Source organism: Oncorhynchus kisutch, linkage group LG19 (genome assembly GCF_002021735.2).
Source record: "Oncorhynchus kisutch isolate 150728-3 linkage group LG19, Okis_V2, whole genome shotgun sequence".
Taxonomy (NCBI): domain Eukaryota; kingdom Metazoa; phylum Chordata; class Actinopteri; order Salmoniformes; family Salmonidae; genus Oncorhynchus; species Oncorhynchus kisutch.
This window is the reverse complement of record NC_034192.2, coordinates 16,296,044-16,312,709: the sequence shown is the minus strand read 5'-3', so window position 1 is coordinate 16,312,709 and position 16,666 is coordinate 16,296,044. Positions and strand designations below refer to the sequence as shown.

Here is a 16,666-nt window from a genome sequence, read left to right as displayed (position 1 = left end):
TAGACATTAAGTTAACCACCTAACCCTGTTTTCCCCGGTATGTAACGTGTGAGTACTTTATTGCTTCTATAAAACGGTTACTGTGCTACATACATTAGATCTGTTATTCCAGTCATTAGTAACACGAGTATTATTCACTAATCTGTTTTTCTAGGGGCCTGTTGAATACCCTGGTAATACCATGGGGTATTCAGTATCTGGGGACTGGAGCGTGTGTGCATACCTGCGTGTTTGTATGTGTGCCTGCGTGCGTGCATACCTGCGCGTGTGTGTATGCGTGCGTGCGTATGTGTGTCTGTGTGATTCTCCTCACGCTGCCAGCACACTCCACCACTCTGCCCCTATACAGAGGCCCTCAGTGTTCGAGCCTGGGCTCAGAGAGGAGTGGAAGCTGTGGAGCTACACTAGGTAAACAGTCACACCCTGTCTTGCAATTCCCCCATACACGCTGCCCCTGCGCCTGTCATATTTCAGATGTCTAGCTAGCTCATCACAAAACTCACTGGACAAATGTCACCGGATTTCAACTGAATTCAAATGGGAAATATTCAGAAGGCTTGATGGAAGACTACTGTAAGTAAATGTACCACTTGTGTTAGGCAGCCTGTAATTGTCTTAATAAGGGCGGTATTGTGATTGGAGTCAGGATACAGTACACACTTCCACACACACACACACACACACACACACACACACACACACACACACACACACACACACACACACACACACACACACACACACACACACACACACACACACACACACACACACAGTCACACTACTGTGGTATTGTGCCCCAGTGACATCAGATCCTGGCTTTTTAGCATCCTCTCTCTGGGATTACACAGAGAATGAGAAGAGGGGACAAAGCGAGGGAGGGATAGATGAGAGGAGAGGAGGAAGAGAAGAGGGGGAGAGGAGTCTGCATTACCTGTAATGTTACACCTCTAGATCATCATCTGGGTCATAACTTCCTTCTGTATTTGCTACAGAGTATTTCAGTATTTCAGTATTGCTGCTGCCTCAACAGGTAGGCTAGTTGTTGACTCGTCCATTACTGATCTCTTTGTTCATGTTCCTGCAGAACACCCCTCTGACAGACCTCTATTTGACATGTTTTAGAGGTTTGGGGGAGTCAGGGGGAATCCATAGTAATCCCTTTGGCCCGCTTCCTAAAACAGGACAGAACCATCACTGTTCTCCACCAAAACAAAGATAATACACATCACTGCTTACCACTCGTTAAGTAACAATAATGCTACGGAAATACTACAAGTGAGAATGCTGGGCCAGCCAAATATGAGATCAAAGATACTAGATAATACACAGCACTGGTCATGAGATTACGTTCAACAGCATTTAACTTGGTGCCAAATGTCCCTACATGAGGAAAGAGTTCAGTGCAGTTTGAATCACATCATTGGCCTGATTGTGATGAGAGCATCCCAGCCAAGGTGGTGACGCAAGACAACCAGTCAAACAGTCCTCCTTGTGTGTGTGTGTGTGTGTGTGTGTGTGTGTGTCTAGGACTCCAGCCTTGTCTGCGACATCTCCCAGTGTCTCCAATACACAAACAGACCCCCACCCCCCTCAATCCCAGTCCAGACACCAGCGATAATTTACTAATTAGAGAAGGATATAAGGTACTGGAGAGAATCAATAGATTGATTTGTTTAAATGCACTAAACCAACACATTTGGAGACACAGAACCTGATATACATTGATCTATATGGCTCTGGTCTAGAGGCATATACTGTTTAAACAAACATCTGATCTGAAATGTCTTCCTGTTGTTGAAAAAGCAGCTTTGAAGTGGCAGTGGTCAGTTGAGTTTAATGTTTTTATTCAGGGGGGAAATCTGTCGACAATCTTGAACTGGTCAAATATCCCGGGAGACTCTCAATTGCATTTCCATGTTTCCTTGCTTCCTCTTTCTTTTCCTCCTTCTCAAAACCCGAGGAGAGAGGACATGAGGAATCAAGGAAATGAAAGTGAGATTCTCCCCCGTCTGTACATTAGGGTATTCTCTTGGTGAAAGCTCTATGAGGTCATCAACAGTGGACGAGTGCCTCTGTTATTTTGAGGCCTATAAAATATATAATGAGAAGCCTATGCGTGTTGAGTACACTTCACAGTGCAGTGAGTGAGCAGTGCACATGTGTACATGACATTTGTCCTCTGGCTGGGACAGTTGACCGACAGGTTTCAGGCTATGAGTCAAATGAAAACACTGGATCCGTCAGGGTGAATAAGGGTTGGCGTTTACAGTAACTTCTCCATTCCATCATGGAGACTTTGAAAGCACTAATCCGCCCTTGAGCAGTGATTTTCAATACTGGTCCTGGGGGCCCAGACTGGTGAGCATTTTTGTTCTAGCCCAGCTCTGACAAAACGAATCAAGGCAATCAGTGATTAGGCGATTAGTTGAACAAGATGTGTGTTAGTGCTGGGCTGAACCAAAAATGTACACACCCTTTGAGTCCAACTCCATCCCCATGACCAGCAAGGAACAACACTACACTGTAGTGCCACAAACCATTGAGTCTTATGTCTTGTTTTCTCCCAGAGGAAATCTAACTCTCCAGTTCCTGTAACTCTAAAGGGGCCCCAAAGCCTTTGCCTAACACAGTACAGGGGGACTGACTGACTAAGCAGTGAGCACCTAGCTCTCTATGATGACGGCTATACATTTATCCAGTCAACCCCCCTGTCAGGTTAAGCCTGCTTCATGGAATATAAAATAGCTATTGTTTAATGATCCGGTTCAGAAGAGGTGGACTAGGTGGGGTAGGCCACTTCTCTTGAGATGATAGGCTGACACACACATGGACTGACACACACACATACATGCAAGCAAACACACACGCGTACGGACTAGAGGTGGACCGATTAATCGGAATGGCCGATTAATTAGGGCCGATTTCAAGTTTTCGTAACAATCGGAAATCGGGTATTTTTGGGCGCCGATTTGCCGATTTTTAAAATATATTTTTTATATATATATTTTTTTATACCTTTATTTAACTAGGAAAGTCAGTTAAGAACACATTCTTATTTTCAATGACGGCCTAGGAACAGTAGGTTAACTGCCTCGTTCAGGGTCAGAACGACAGATTTTCACCTTGTCCAACGCAATAACGACCTGCCTCTCTCTCGTTGCACTCCACAAGGAGACTGCCTGTTACGCGAATGCAGTAAGCCAAGGTAAGTTGCGCTGTTTATGACTTCAAGCCTATCAACTCCTGAGATGAGGCTGGTGTAACCGAAGTGAAATGGCTGGCTAGTTAGCGCGCGCTAATAGCGTTTCAAACGTCACTCGCTCTGAGCCTTCTAGTAGTTATTCCCCTTGCTCTGTATGGGTAACGCTGCTTCGATGTGGTGGCTGTTGTCATTGTGTTGTTGGTTCGAGCCCAGGGAGGAGCAAGGAGAGGGACGGAAGCTATACTGTTACACTGGCAATACTAAAGTGCCTATAAGAACATCCAATAGTCAAAGGTTAATGAAATACAAATGGTATAGAGGGAAATAGTCCTATAATTCCTATAACTACAACCTAAAACGTCTTACCTGGGAATATTGAAGACTTATGTTTAAAGGAACCACCAGCTTTCATATGTTCTCATGTTCTGAGCAAGGGACTGAAACGTTAGCTTTCTTACATAGCACATATTGCACTTTTACTTTCTTCTCCAACACTTTGTGTTTGCATTATTTAAACCAAATTGAACATGTTTCATTATTTACTTGAGTTAACATAAGTGTTCATTCAGTATTGTTGTAATTGTCATTATTACAAATACATTTAAAAAAATAGGCCGATTAATCGGTATCGGCTTTTTTGGTCCTCCAATAATCGGTACCGTCATTGAAAAATCATAATCGGTCGACCTCTAGTACGGACACACACACCGTAGAGCTCCTGACAGAGACTCTCACCATGTGACATGTCCAGTTAGCCTCACGCTGGTGGCCTCAAAACAGCGATGACAGTGACTGCCAGAGGAGCTAACATGCTAACTCACTAACCCCTCTCAGAACAAAATGGACTGCGCCAGGCTAGCTCACTATAGCAATAACCCATTCAGAAGCAGCTGTCCTGGGCCTGAGCCAAGACTCTCCTTTCTCTCCTATGGACCCAGTCCGAATTATCTGGGGCAGCCTTGCCTATCTGTCACTCTTTGTCACATTCTCTCTCTGTCCTTCTCTCCCCTTCCCCTTCCTCTCCCTCTCTCTGTCCCTTCCCTCTCTGTCTCCCTCTCCTCTCTCTCTATTCTCCCTCTCTCCCTCTCATTCTCTGTCTCTCTCATTCTCTCCCTCCCACTCTCTCTCTGTCCCCTTGCTCCACACAGCCACCACCACCACTACACATTGACCTGGTTCAACGGGCTGAAAGACGCAGGGCCAGGCAGTAGCACAGTCACATTTCTAGCCAGCATAATCTCCTACTAAACAAATGCACTTAAAACAGAAGGGCTCTTGTAAAATTAGAGATGTACTGCAGGCCAGAGGCCAGGGTGCACTGACTGCGCCAGGGAAGGCTGGTGACCGTCCTAACCAGTGTTCTCTGTGATGGATATGTTTGAGTCTATACAGTATGTGTAGATCTCCATGAATATTAATAACTATGATGGTAAGAAAGGTGATTCAGCCACAGCATCATCATGCTGACTCACTGCAGATCTGGACTTGACCTCAGAATCCCTGCCTCTGCCAACCACAATGGTTCCCCGAGAGACCATCCCGCATCACTTCCCTGCTGCAAACCACAACGGTAACATCAGACTATTGTAAAATCTAATCTCAGCCCTAATCTAATTCTAGAGCTACAAAGAGTCCTGAGAAGCATCTGGACCCACAGTGTAGGGAAAAACAACAGGCACGATACACAACTAGATTACAGGAAACAATCAATCATTCACTTATTCATGACTTCTTCGCATTCATTTGTGAAGAAAACAGAAAGAAGAGGGAGTATTGCTGCCCTGTGCCCACACATTACAAAGAGAGGAGAATGGAGTCAGGCGGCTGGCTTTTTAACTCCTCTCATATCAGAGGTTAAATTGTGGCTAAGTACCTGAGGAATTCATGCACTAGGAACAGGGTTTTAAAGAACCGATGCAGCTGTTTTTATATCAATATCAAATCATTTATGCGTAACAATTAAGTACCTTACTGTAATAGATTTCCATGAAGACGGGCCAAACTGTCTTTTTAGCAAAAATCATTATAATTTAGCTAGGACTGTCTGTGTGGAAGGGGAAAACTGAAAACCAGCTGTTATATATTGGCAGAGAGGTTTCGAACTCTCTTTGAGATTTCCTGCATGGTGATGTCTCCGTGGAAAGCCAAAACTCCTGCCCATGCAAACCCGCTGACTAGAAGGTCGGGTGTAGATTGTGTTTACAACCAGCAACTATCAGTAAATAACAGTGATCAAATTTGTTCACACTTTTACAGTGTTAGTTTCATCAGCTTTTGTACAATTTGGACTGCATTGTGCATTGGAGCAGGCCCTTTACTCCCAGGGCATCTTTACCCTGAGATACTGATGCTGTAGAGCAGGGGTTAAGGAGGGACCATTCAACACACACACACACACACACACACACACATACATACATACATACATACAGTTGTGGCCAAAAGTCTTAATTTTCACAAAGTCTGCTGCCTCCGTTTATATGATGGCAATTTGCATATACTCCAGAATGTTATGAAGAGTGATAAGATGAATTGCAATTAATTGCAAAGTCACTCTTTGCCGTGCAAATGAACTGAATTCCCCCCCCCCCCAAAAAAACATTTCCACTCCATTTCAGCCCTGCCACAAAAGGACCAGCTGACATCATGTCAGTGATTCTCTCGTTAACACAGGTGTGTGTGTTGACGAGGACAAGGCTGGAGATCACGCTGTCATGCTGATTGAGTTTGAATAACAGACTGGAAGCTTCAAAAGGAGAGTGTTGCTTGGAATCATTGTTCTTCCTCTGTCAACCATGGTTGCCTGCAAGGAAACACGAGCCGTCATCATTGCTTTGCACAAAAAGAGCTTCACAGGCAAGGATATTGCTGCCAGTAAGATTGCACCTAAATCAACCATTTATCGGATCATTAAGAACTTCAAGGAGAGTGGTTCAATTGTTGTGAAGAAGGCTTCAGGGCGCCCAAGAAAGTCCAGCAAGCGCCAGGACCGTCTCCTAAAGTTGATTCAGCTGCGGGATTGGGGCACCACCAGTACAGAGCTTGCTCAGGAATGGCAGCAGGCAGGTGTAAGTGCATCTGCACGCACAGTGAGGCGAAGACCTTTGGAGGATGGCCTGGTGTCAAGAAGGGCAGCAGAGAAGCCACTTCTCTCCAGGAAAAACATCAGGGACTGACTGATATTCTGCAAAAGGTACAGGGATTGGACTGGTGAGGACTGGGGTAAAGTCATTTTCTCTGATGAATCCTCTTTCTGATTGTTTGGGGCATCTGTGAAAAATCTTGCCCGGAGAAGACAAGGTGAGCGCTTTCATCAGTCCTGTGTCATGCCAACAGTAAAGCATCCTGAGACCATTCATGTGTGGGGTTGTTTCTCAGACAAGGGAGTGGGCTCACTCACAATTTTGCCTAAGAACACAGCCATGAATAAAGAATGGTACCAACACATCCCCCAAGAGCAACTTTTCCAACCATCCAGGAACAGTTTGGTGATGAACAATGCCTTTTCTAGCATGATGGAGCACCTTGCCATGAGGCAAAAGTGATAACTAAGTAGCTCGGGGAACAGAACATAAATATTTTGGGTCCATGGCCAGGAAACTCCCAAGACCTTAATCCCATTGAGAACTTGTGGACAATCCTAAAGAGGCGGGTGGACAAACAAAAACCCACAAATTCTGACAAACACCAAGCATTGATTATGCAAGAATGGGCTGCCATCCGATGTGGCCCAGAATTTAATTGACAGCATGCCAGGGCGGATTGCAGAGGTCTTGAAAAAGAAGGGTCAACACTGCAAATATTGACTCTTGCATCAACTTCATGTAATTGTCAATAAAAGCCATTGACACTTATGAAATGCTTGTAATTATACTTCAGTATTCCATAGTAACATCTGACAAAAATATCTAAAGACACTGAAGCAGTAAACATTGTGAAAATTAATATTTGTGTCATTCTCAAAACGTTACTGTACACATACACAAAAAAATGCCCACAAACACAGGCATGCAAACACACCCTTCTCTGGCCCTTTATTGCACCTGATACTGAGACCCGGGAACTGTAGACACTGGGCTTACAGTGATCTTCTGAAACACATACACACACAAACACCGATAACTGGTTCTGTTGTTGTGCTGCTGACAAAAAGTGTCTCAATCAGTTTTGAAAGGTCCCCTTGAAAGAAGAATGAAAAGCTTCAGCTTCGCCCTCTATTCTTCAGGAATCAATCCAACTACAGGAAACACTACAGCAGCCTCTCCTCTCTCTTGTAAAGCACCTTCAGTTTGACGGTTAAGTTGTACATGGTCATTATGAAACTAACTACAGCAGTCAAGGAAGCAGGCATCTGATGTACAATGGCCTATGGCAGGCAGGTTGTGTAACGTGTCTCCTCTATCACATGGATAGGAGCAGAACAGGCCTGGGTTAATGGATGCCCAGGGTTAGAGGAAGAAGAGAGGAGATGGGAAAGGAAATGGAACTGTAGCCCTTTCCTGCATTCAAATGACCCATTGGCCTCATGTGTAGAATTGTATTATTTTTCATAATTTCATAATTAATAAACATTATTTAAAATCTGGTGTTTCTATGTCAAAGGTTTTGTTATATTTCAGTTTTCTGTGATGTATATAAAGTGTTGTATCGGGATGCAAACTCAAAATTGAATAGACTTTAATTCTATATCTGACATGGTACAGGTGTGTTATTTTTTTATGCCCATAACCATGTGTGTGAGGTGTATACTGTTGTTTCAAAGTAGACTCTGTTTTATCCCACTGCAGTAAAAGGTTCACAGGAATATTCTTATTGTCATCATCATCATCTGATGACATTCGCTCATATGATATGCCTCTGATGGAGATGGGCTGGGGGGCAATGAAGAAATGGGCTGAGGGGCGATGAAGAAATGGGCTGGGGGGCGATGAAGAAATGGGCTGAGGGGGATGAAGAAATGGGCTGGGGGGCGATGAAGAAATGGGCTGGGAGGGGATGAAGAAATGGGCTGGGGGAGTGAATAAATGGGCTGGGGGGGTGAAGAAATGGGCTGGGGGGTGAAGAAATGGGCTGGGGGGGTGAAGAAATGGGCTGGGGGGATGAAGAAATGGGCTGGGGGGATGAAGAAATGGGCTGGGGGATGAAGAAATGGGCTGGGGGGATGAAGAAATGGGCTGGGGGGGATGAAGAAATGGGCTGGGGGGATGAAGAAATGGGCTGGGGGGGATGAAGAAATGGGCTGAAGGGATGAAGAAATGGCCTGGGGGGTGAAGAAATGGGCTGGAGAGGTGAAGAAATGGGCTGGGGGTGAAGAAATGGGCTGGTGGGGTGAAGAAATGGGCTGGGGGGGTGACGAAATTCGCTGGGGGAGGGTGAAGAAATGGGCTAGGGGGGTGAAGAAATGGGCTGGGGGTGAAGAAATGGGCTGGGGGGGTGAAGAAATGGGCTGGGGGGGATGAAGAAATGGGCTGAAGGGATGAAGAAATGGCCTGGGGGGGTGAAGAAATGGGCTGGGGAGGTGAAGAAATGGGCTGGGGGTGAAGAAATGGGCTGGGGGAGGGTGAAGAAATGGGCTAGGGGGGTGAAGAAATGGGCTGGGGGGTGAAGAAATGGGCTGGGGGGTGAAGAAATGGGCTGGGGGGGATGAAGAAATGGGCTGAAGGGATGAAGAAATGGCCTGGGGGGGTGAAGAAATGGGCTGGGGAGGTGAAGAAATGGGCTGGGGGTGAAGAAATGGGCTGGGGGGGTGAAGAAATAGGCTGGGGGGGTGAAGAAATGGGCTGGGGGTGAAGAAATGGGCTGGGGGGGTGAAGAAATGGGCTGGGGGGGATGAAGAAATGGGCTGAAGGGATGAAGAAATGGCCTGGGGGGTGAAGAAATGGGCTGGGGAGGTGAAGAAATGGGCTGGGGGTGAAGAAATGGGCTGGGGGGGATGAAGAAATGGGCTGGGGGGATGAAGAAATGGGCTGGGGGGGATGAAGAAATGGGCTGAAGGGATGAAGAAATGGCCTGGGGGGTGAAGAAATGGGCTGGAGAGGTGAAGAAATGGGCTGGGGGTGAAGAAATGGGCTGGTGGGGTGAAGAAATGGGCTGGGGGGGTGACGAAATTCGCTGGGGGAGGGTGAAGAAATGGGCTAGGGGGGTGAAGAAATGGGCTGGGGGGTGAAGAAATGGGCTGAAGGATGAAGAAATGGCCTGGGGGGGTGAAGAAATGGGCTGGGGAGGTGAAGAAATGGGCTGGGGGTGAAGAAATGGGCTGGGGGGGTGAAGAAATAGGCTGGGGGGGTGAAGAAATGGGCTGGGGGGTGAAGAAATGGGCTGGGGGGTGAAGAAATGGGCTGGGGGGATGAAGAAATGGGCTGAAGGGATTAAGAAATGGCCTGGGGGGGTGAAGAAATGGGCTGGGGGGATGAAGAAATGGGCTGAAGGGATGAAGAAATGGCCTGGGGGGGTGAAGAAATGGGCTAGGGGGGTGAAGAAATGGGCTGGGGGGTGAAGAAATGGGCTGGGGGGTGAAGAAATGGCCTGGGGGGATGAAGAAATGGGCTGAAGGGATGAAGAAATGGCCTGGGGGGGTGAAGAAATGGGCTGGGGAGGTGAAGAAATGGGCTGGGGGTGAAGAAATGGGCTGGGGGGGTGAAGAAATAGGCTGGGGGGGTGAAGAAATGGGCTGGGGGGTGAAGAAATGGGCTGGGGGGTGAAGAAATGGGCTGGGGGGATGAAGAAATGGGCTGAAGGGATTAAGAAATGGCCTGGGGGGTGAAGAAATGGGCTGGGGAGGTGAAGAAATGGGCTGGGGGTGAAGAAATGGGCTGGGGGGTGAAGAAATGGGCTGGGGGGGTGACGAAATTCGCTGGGGGCGGGTGAAGAAATGGGCTGGGGGGGTGAAGAAATGGGCTGGGGGGGTGAAGAAATGGGCTGGGGGGGTGAAGAAATGGGCTGGGGGGTGAAGAAATGGGCTGGGGGGTGAAGAAATAGGCTGGGGGGGTGAAGAAATGGGCTGGGGGGTGAAGAAATGGGCTGGGGGGTGAAGAAATGGGCTGGGGGGATGAAGAAATGGGCTGAAGGGATGAAGAAATGGCCTGGGGGGGTGAAGAAATGGGCTGGGGAGGTGAAGAAATGGGCTGGGGGTGAAGAAATGGGCTGGGGGGTGAAGAAATGGGCTGGGGGGTGACGAAATTCGCTGGGGGCGGGTGAAGAAATGGGCTGGGGGGGTGAAGAAATGGGCTGGGGGGGTGAAGAAATGGGCTGGGGGGGTGAAGAAATGGGCTGGGGGGGTGAAGAAATGGGCTGGGGGGGTGAAGAAATAGGCTGGGGGGGGTGAAGAAATGGGCTGGGGGGGGCACTTAAATGGAAATATTACTTCCACTGTTATCTGACTGACATCGTCCACTGTCGTCATATGAAGTGGATTTCATACAAAGTGCTCCTATCCTGACACTCTAATGTTGTGTTTGTTTCAATTATGACATTGTGAAGCAACACGCAAAAGGCAAACACTGTGTATTGTGAGTGTGGATAATGATGTCAACTGTCATCATTCACTGTTCAGGACATCAGGTGTGATTTTTCTTTTTCCTTCTGCCTTAGAAGCACCTGACTCACTGACTGACACATTGTTTAGTGTCTGTCATAATGACAGGGTTGTAATGACGAATACGTGCATTAAGCTATGTTTACAGAGCATCACTGTGAGTAATACAGTAGCTACAGTAAACAATAACAGCTGACAACAACAGTGTCCGTGTTTAATGCTCAGTCTTCAACTGAGATATGGTCCATTGTACTTGCTTTTAGGAACAGTCTGTCCATTGTTAAGTACTGTACTGGAGTGGAGATCGTGAGGCGAGTCATTGGATAATTCTCAACGTCAATGCTCTGTGATTAACAGGTACTAACAGGCCTTTTCGCCTCAGAGCACAGAAAGACAAACTGCAGTTTTCAACAATGATCAACTGATGAAAATTATACAAGTAAGCACCTCAAACCAAATCAACCAACCAACTTCTTCCTAAAAATGTATTCATCAAATGGTCTTTGAATGACTGTGTCCAGTCTAATGATGTCACTTCAGTTACCAAAGCCACTAGTGAAAGAAAGGGGAGATTCCCTGGCTTAAACCTGGCATGGCTTTTCTACATGGGTGAGTGATGTCCATTCACAGGGTCACCACACTGGGCAGAGGGTTCACTGACCAGTGGCCACAGCTCTACTGCTTCCTGGGTCAGATTTCACGGTGCAGCTATAGGGAAGAGCAGGAAAAGGGGATGCAGGGGTCCACGCAGTGGCTGTCGGTTTCACACTGTCAGTCTGGGGGGAAACCAGGACAAGAGACAGAGGACAGACACACACACATACACACACATTCATCTTATCTTCCTGAAGCCCAGCCTTATGATGAATAACACCAAATAACAGTGATCATATATGGAAACATTCTGTTGCGACAGTTAAATACCTTTATGCCACAAAGGGAACTCTGTCAAAACACTAGAGGACGATACTGACTGACATACAACCTTGTGAGTTGGAGTTATTTCGGATGGGAAAAAAAACAACCCAAAAATGTTTTGCAATGTCACGGACAAGGGCAATGAGTAAGAAAATAAATTGAGACACATTCTTCTCTTCTGGCAATGGGATACCAGTGAGATTCCTAAAACACATCAGTTTATCAATCTAGGCTGAGTTAATGTATCTGACCTCAAGCCAACACAAGCTTATCTTGTGATATTCTGTGGTGCCGTTTGAAGGGCTTGCATTGTGACAATGCTGGGATTTTAGGGCCTGTTGTATGAAAGATACATATCCCATCTCTATGTGTGAAACACCTTTTAATATAAAAAAGTAAACACTCTGTCCCTCTGGCTGTCAGTCTGGGGCAGTGTTGTACCTCTCTAGTATAAAGGACTCGGACTTGGATTCAAAATCATTTAGAGAAGTCTCAGCCAGAAGGATTCAGCTACAACACAAAGCCTTACTTGGATACTGAGAGAAGTGGATGAAATTGAATAGATACTGTAACTATTATTATTGTCTCTCGTAGTAAGTCAGGACACTTTGTAATATCACATGACGTGTGCCGGCAGATGGTTCGTGCATATTTAAGAATAATCCACCCTGGGGAGGAGCTGAGCTTTGATGGACACACTGAAAAACCAACTAGTGGAAAGGACGTTACTCTTTGAGGGTTTGGTCCCATTGCCCAATAGCAGCTGTTTTGGTGACTTTTGCCCCACATGAGAAAATCTGAAACAGAAGCTGGACACAATAAATATTACACTAGCATAACATGACATGTCTGTTATTGTGCCAATTCTATTGCTCTCTGAAACAAGTGTCTTCTTTTGACTTGGCCTTTCGCTGAAATTGTGTAAAAGGCCCGTCTAGCTTCTAACGTGAACAACTTGAAACCTAAAACGACCAACACTGTAGCGTAGCTCCAGGCTTGAGGCGATGCATACTTAATGCTTCATTCACTTCAAGGATATTCATGAAACAACCACTTGACTTGCTCATCTGGTCGCACTTCACTTTACCAAAACAAACATACTAACACTTACATGGGCTAAATTGCTCAAAACGATCTGTTTATTCCATTTAGACTGAGCTCATACCAGACTGCCTAGTGAATAAATACTTCGATATAGTTGTGTCCAGAACAGCTATACCTTTTGTCTGTGTGTTTTAACAGCACTGGCCTAAAAACAGGAAACGGGTGCAAACGTGCCATGTGCACAAAATGAAAAAGTGTAATGCACAGGAGAGAAAAAAATCGAACAAAAATCTAGATGCCAGTCATTTATGTTCAAGAGCAGCATTGGAAAACATATGTTCATGAGAGTCACTGACTGACTGACTCTGTCGCAGTAACGCAACCTTAAAAAAAAACACGACTGTGCACTTCTGGTGCCAAAGCATTGACCTTTGACTTGTAACATTCATTAACTCCACCAGAACACAGCACTTGGGTGATAATGGAACATATGAGCCTTGTGCATGGAACTGGGGCTGAAGCATTAAGCCTCGTTAACAGACAGCAATAGGCCAACTGGCACACGCAGGCTCGGTATCTAACAACAACAAGCTACATTGGTTGGTGATCGCTGTGTGTGTGTGTGTGTGTGTGTGTGTGTGTGTGTGTGTGTGTGTGTGTGTGTGTGTGTGTGTGTGTGTGTGTGTGTGTGTGCGTGTGCGTGTGCGTGTGCGTGCGTGCGCGTGCGCGGTGTCTGTTTCAACTGTTACAAGTCAGTGAAAACCTGTGAGTCAACCTGTCTTAAACATGTACTTAGTGACTCTGATAAAGTTGCTGCTCTACAGATTGCACCAACACACAGAAGTAATTACAGCGTTGCCATGTCTCTTGTGGGTGTTACTATAACTCATCAAGGCTAATGTACTGTGCAGTTGTAGTTGTAACGATAGCAGCTTAGATAACGTTGTCAAGTCATGACAAGAATGATTAAGTGGATGTTTTAACTTTCTGTGTCATGTTTTTGTGCTTCAAGTAAGTTTGCTGGGTTGCCAGATATATGTACTCACGTGCTTTCAAGTCAGTAGGGTTGGACCAAGGCAAGCACATACAGATCTGGCGGCCGCCAGGCTTTATTATACTAGATCAGAATATGAAATGGCCTATATAATAGCATTATCCTTGAGACAGGTTGGCAGACAGCAGACAAAGCTGATGTCACCTTGCAAGAACTCCTCTGACACAGGGACAGATAGACATTCAGCCTAATGGACCCAAGCCAAGAGCAGAAAGCAGGCGTAGACAGACACAGGGCTGCCTCCGTAATGACTCTCCAGATCTCAAGACTGTGTGTAACCTTTTGTACTGGAGGTCTATGTGCCTGTCTGAGGGTTTCGTGAAGATTAAACAGTGCCTGTCTGTTTATGAGCCAGTGTCACGGCTGTCCTGCCAGTGCGTGTGTGTATGTGTGTGCGCGTGTGTGTGTGTGCGTGCGAGACAGGGATAGGTAGAGGGAGAGAGAAAGGAAAAGCGAGCTACAGGCTTAGAGAGTGACTTGGCGAGAGTGTGCTAGCGTGTGGGTGCGTGAGTGGATGTGTACATAATGTGATGAAGGGAGCTCTGCGGAGCCGGTGTTCTCAGGATAGCAGAGAGAGCATTAAGGTGCAGGGCGCAGCAGGGTCAGGGAAGGTATACCTGTGCTGTAGGCTTAAGGGATCTGCTTACTGACCCATACACAGGACACTTGGATTAGTGACAGGTTCCAAACTGTATATCAGGGAACCGGGGGAAGGTGGTAATGATGCTGTTAGATTCCTGAAGAGGAAATGGTGTGTGTGTGTGTGGGGGGGTGGGGGTGGGGGGGTAGAACATGTTAATAAAGACCCAGAGTTTCTGGAATGTTACATGTTATAAACATATTATCAGCATGTTATTACATGCTATCTGATCATCTGAGTCGACGCATGTCTCCGTTTTCGTGATCACAGTTAGACACTGTAGTTGGTCTTGTCCTGTACAGACTCTCTCTCCTCTGGCTCCTCCATGAGAATCATGAGTGGGAGCCTGATTGTGGAGGAAACAAAATACCAAATGCGTACGTATTCAAAAGCTAGCACATGATTCATGAGGATTTCTATGCAGATGGATACAAGGGTTTACACACACTTGTGTCTGTCTGCAATTGTGTTGTGGGGAGCTAGTTATCTTCACACCGAGGACAGTCTCCGTATTGCCTGTGCTACCAACAGTTCCGTGGCTATTGTGTCGTCATTGAAATAAGTACTTAGTCCTTGCAGTTAAATGCTTTTCAATGTGAAATGAACGTTGTGTATCGTTTTTTTGAAAACTCTACATGCGGTCTGCCTGACATGTCGGCAATTAAAACGGTCTCTACAAATATCATGTTGTGTAGATGTGCTTGCCGCTGGTATATTGTCTCATGAATATGGCTGCGTTTATATGCAGGAGAGAGGCTTGTAAAACCAAGGCCCAGTCCAGACAGAGACTTAGTAAAGAGAGGACTGGGTCAAAGTCTGCCTGCAGTAACTGGAGAGAGAGAGTGTTTAATTATTATTTTTATTTTCACTTTTGTTTATTTATCGAGATGGGAGGGGGGGGGGGTTCCTGCTTTCTCCTGTCATATCCGCCCCTCCTTCCTTCATTCATAAATGCATGTAGTCATCATGTCTGCAGCCAGGCCATTGGGAAATGGAGTACTGTTACAGTACCTTAAGGATCAACAAAGGAAACTCATTAAACATAACCTAGGAAATTGTGCTGGCTATATACTTGGTTGGTCTATATGGGGGGGGGGGGGGGGGCTGATGGTGACACTTAAACAAATCCAAGGCCGTGCTGCTTTAGTAGTTTGACATTTGACAAGCGTCCTTAGAATAAATACCAGGAGAAACGTATTGTTATAGCTATCGCCAACCCCTACGTAAACGTTGATTGCTTTGCCACATTTCAATCTACCGTGCATTATTTTTTAAATGAATGCTCATTTGTTTAGGCTATACACACATGAATGTTATCACACTGTGGTTTATCAACACCGGCATGGTCACAATAATAATAGGTACATTATCCTGGAGAGTCGTGACCAAGAGCATACTTTCCCGACGGAACACAAAACACCATCCAATGTCACAGGTTTACCTCAATGCGACCCGCACCGAACTTTCGTCCTGTCCACTCATGGCTACGAAGTCCGGAGGGTCGTCACCTCTGGAACAACCACGATATAAATAGCTGGATTGTCTTTTTTTTTTATCCGTGTGCAGCAGGCAGCTCCGTTACCAACGCGCTTGAGCCCCCACAGCTCACATCCACTTTGTATAAATAATTGCAATCCGATGTGAGCATTAGTGTGCTATTCTCCGGGCTCTACCTCGGGTGAGGCGCATTCTGAATCATAGTCGAGGTTACATTTTCTATGACATTGCGTGCATTATTCCCGTGTAGAGGCCAGCCATGCTAGGTGGGACTGGCAGAATAATACACTTGCTTGCCCCTGTGCGCGACTGGAGGAGCGAAACGTAATCAAGCCACGCCTTCTGCACCCTACGAATCTGACAAAAACCTTCTCAAGGCCAATTATAGAGTCCAATTGATGGAAAAGGTTGAGTTATTGATGACCACTAGCTGAGTCTCAAGCAATGACACCACCTTGTTTTCTGCAATGCAATTGAACACGTCCAATGCAGTTTAAAAACCGCCGATCCAATTAAAAATGAAGAGGTTTACCATATTGTGTGTCGCCGTGTGGTTTGACATTCCAATCTAATGTGAATATGTTCGTGAAATACCAAATGGCGTAGGCCTAATAGTTACTGTTGCAAAGACATTACTGATGTACGGGTGCATGGGTGGAGCATGGCACCATCGTGTGGTCAAGGGTTATGATTACAAAAGTACTGTGTGATCCAAATCATTTCCGTCTTTATACAACAGATGGCATCAGATACACGTCACATTGAATACCCCTG

The 16,666-nt window shown here is 46.1% G+C and overlaps 1 protein-coding gene across 9 annotated transcripts in view; it reads right to left on the bottom strand.

Moving 5' to 3' along the window:
* The window catches only part of LOC109864384 (kinesin-like protein KIF21A), a 44,404-nt gene extending 28,212 nt beyond the window's left edge, over positions 1 to 16,192 (bottom strand). For all 9 annotated transcript variants that reach the window (XM_031797821.1, XM_031797822.1, XM_031797823.1 and 6 more), the window contains exon 1: positions 15,837 to 16,192. In XM_031797821.1, the coding sequence (XP_031653681.1) occupies positions 15,837 to 15,877 (41 nt within the window). In that variant the 5' untranslated portion in view covers positions 15,878 to 16,192. The remainder of the gene's footprint in view (positions 1 to 15,836) is intronic.
* Between the last annotated feature and the right edge of the window lie 474 nt (positions 16,193 to 16,666).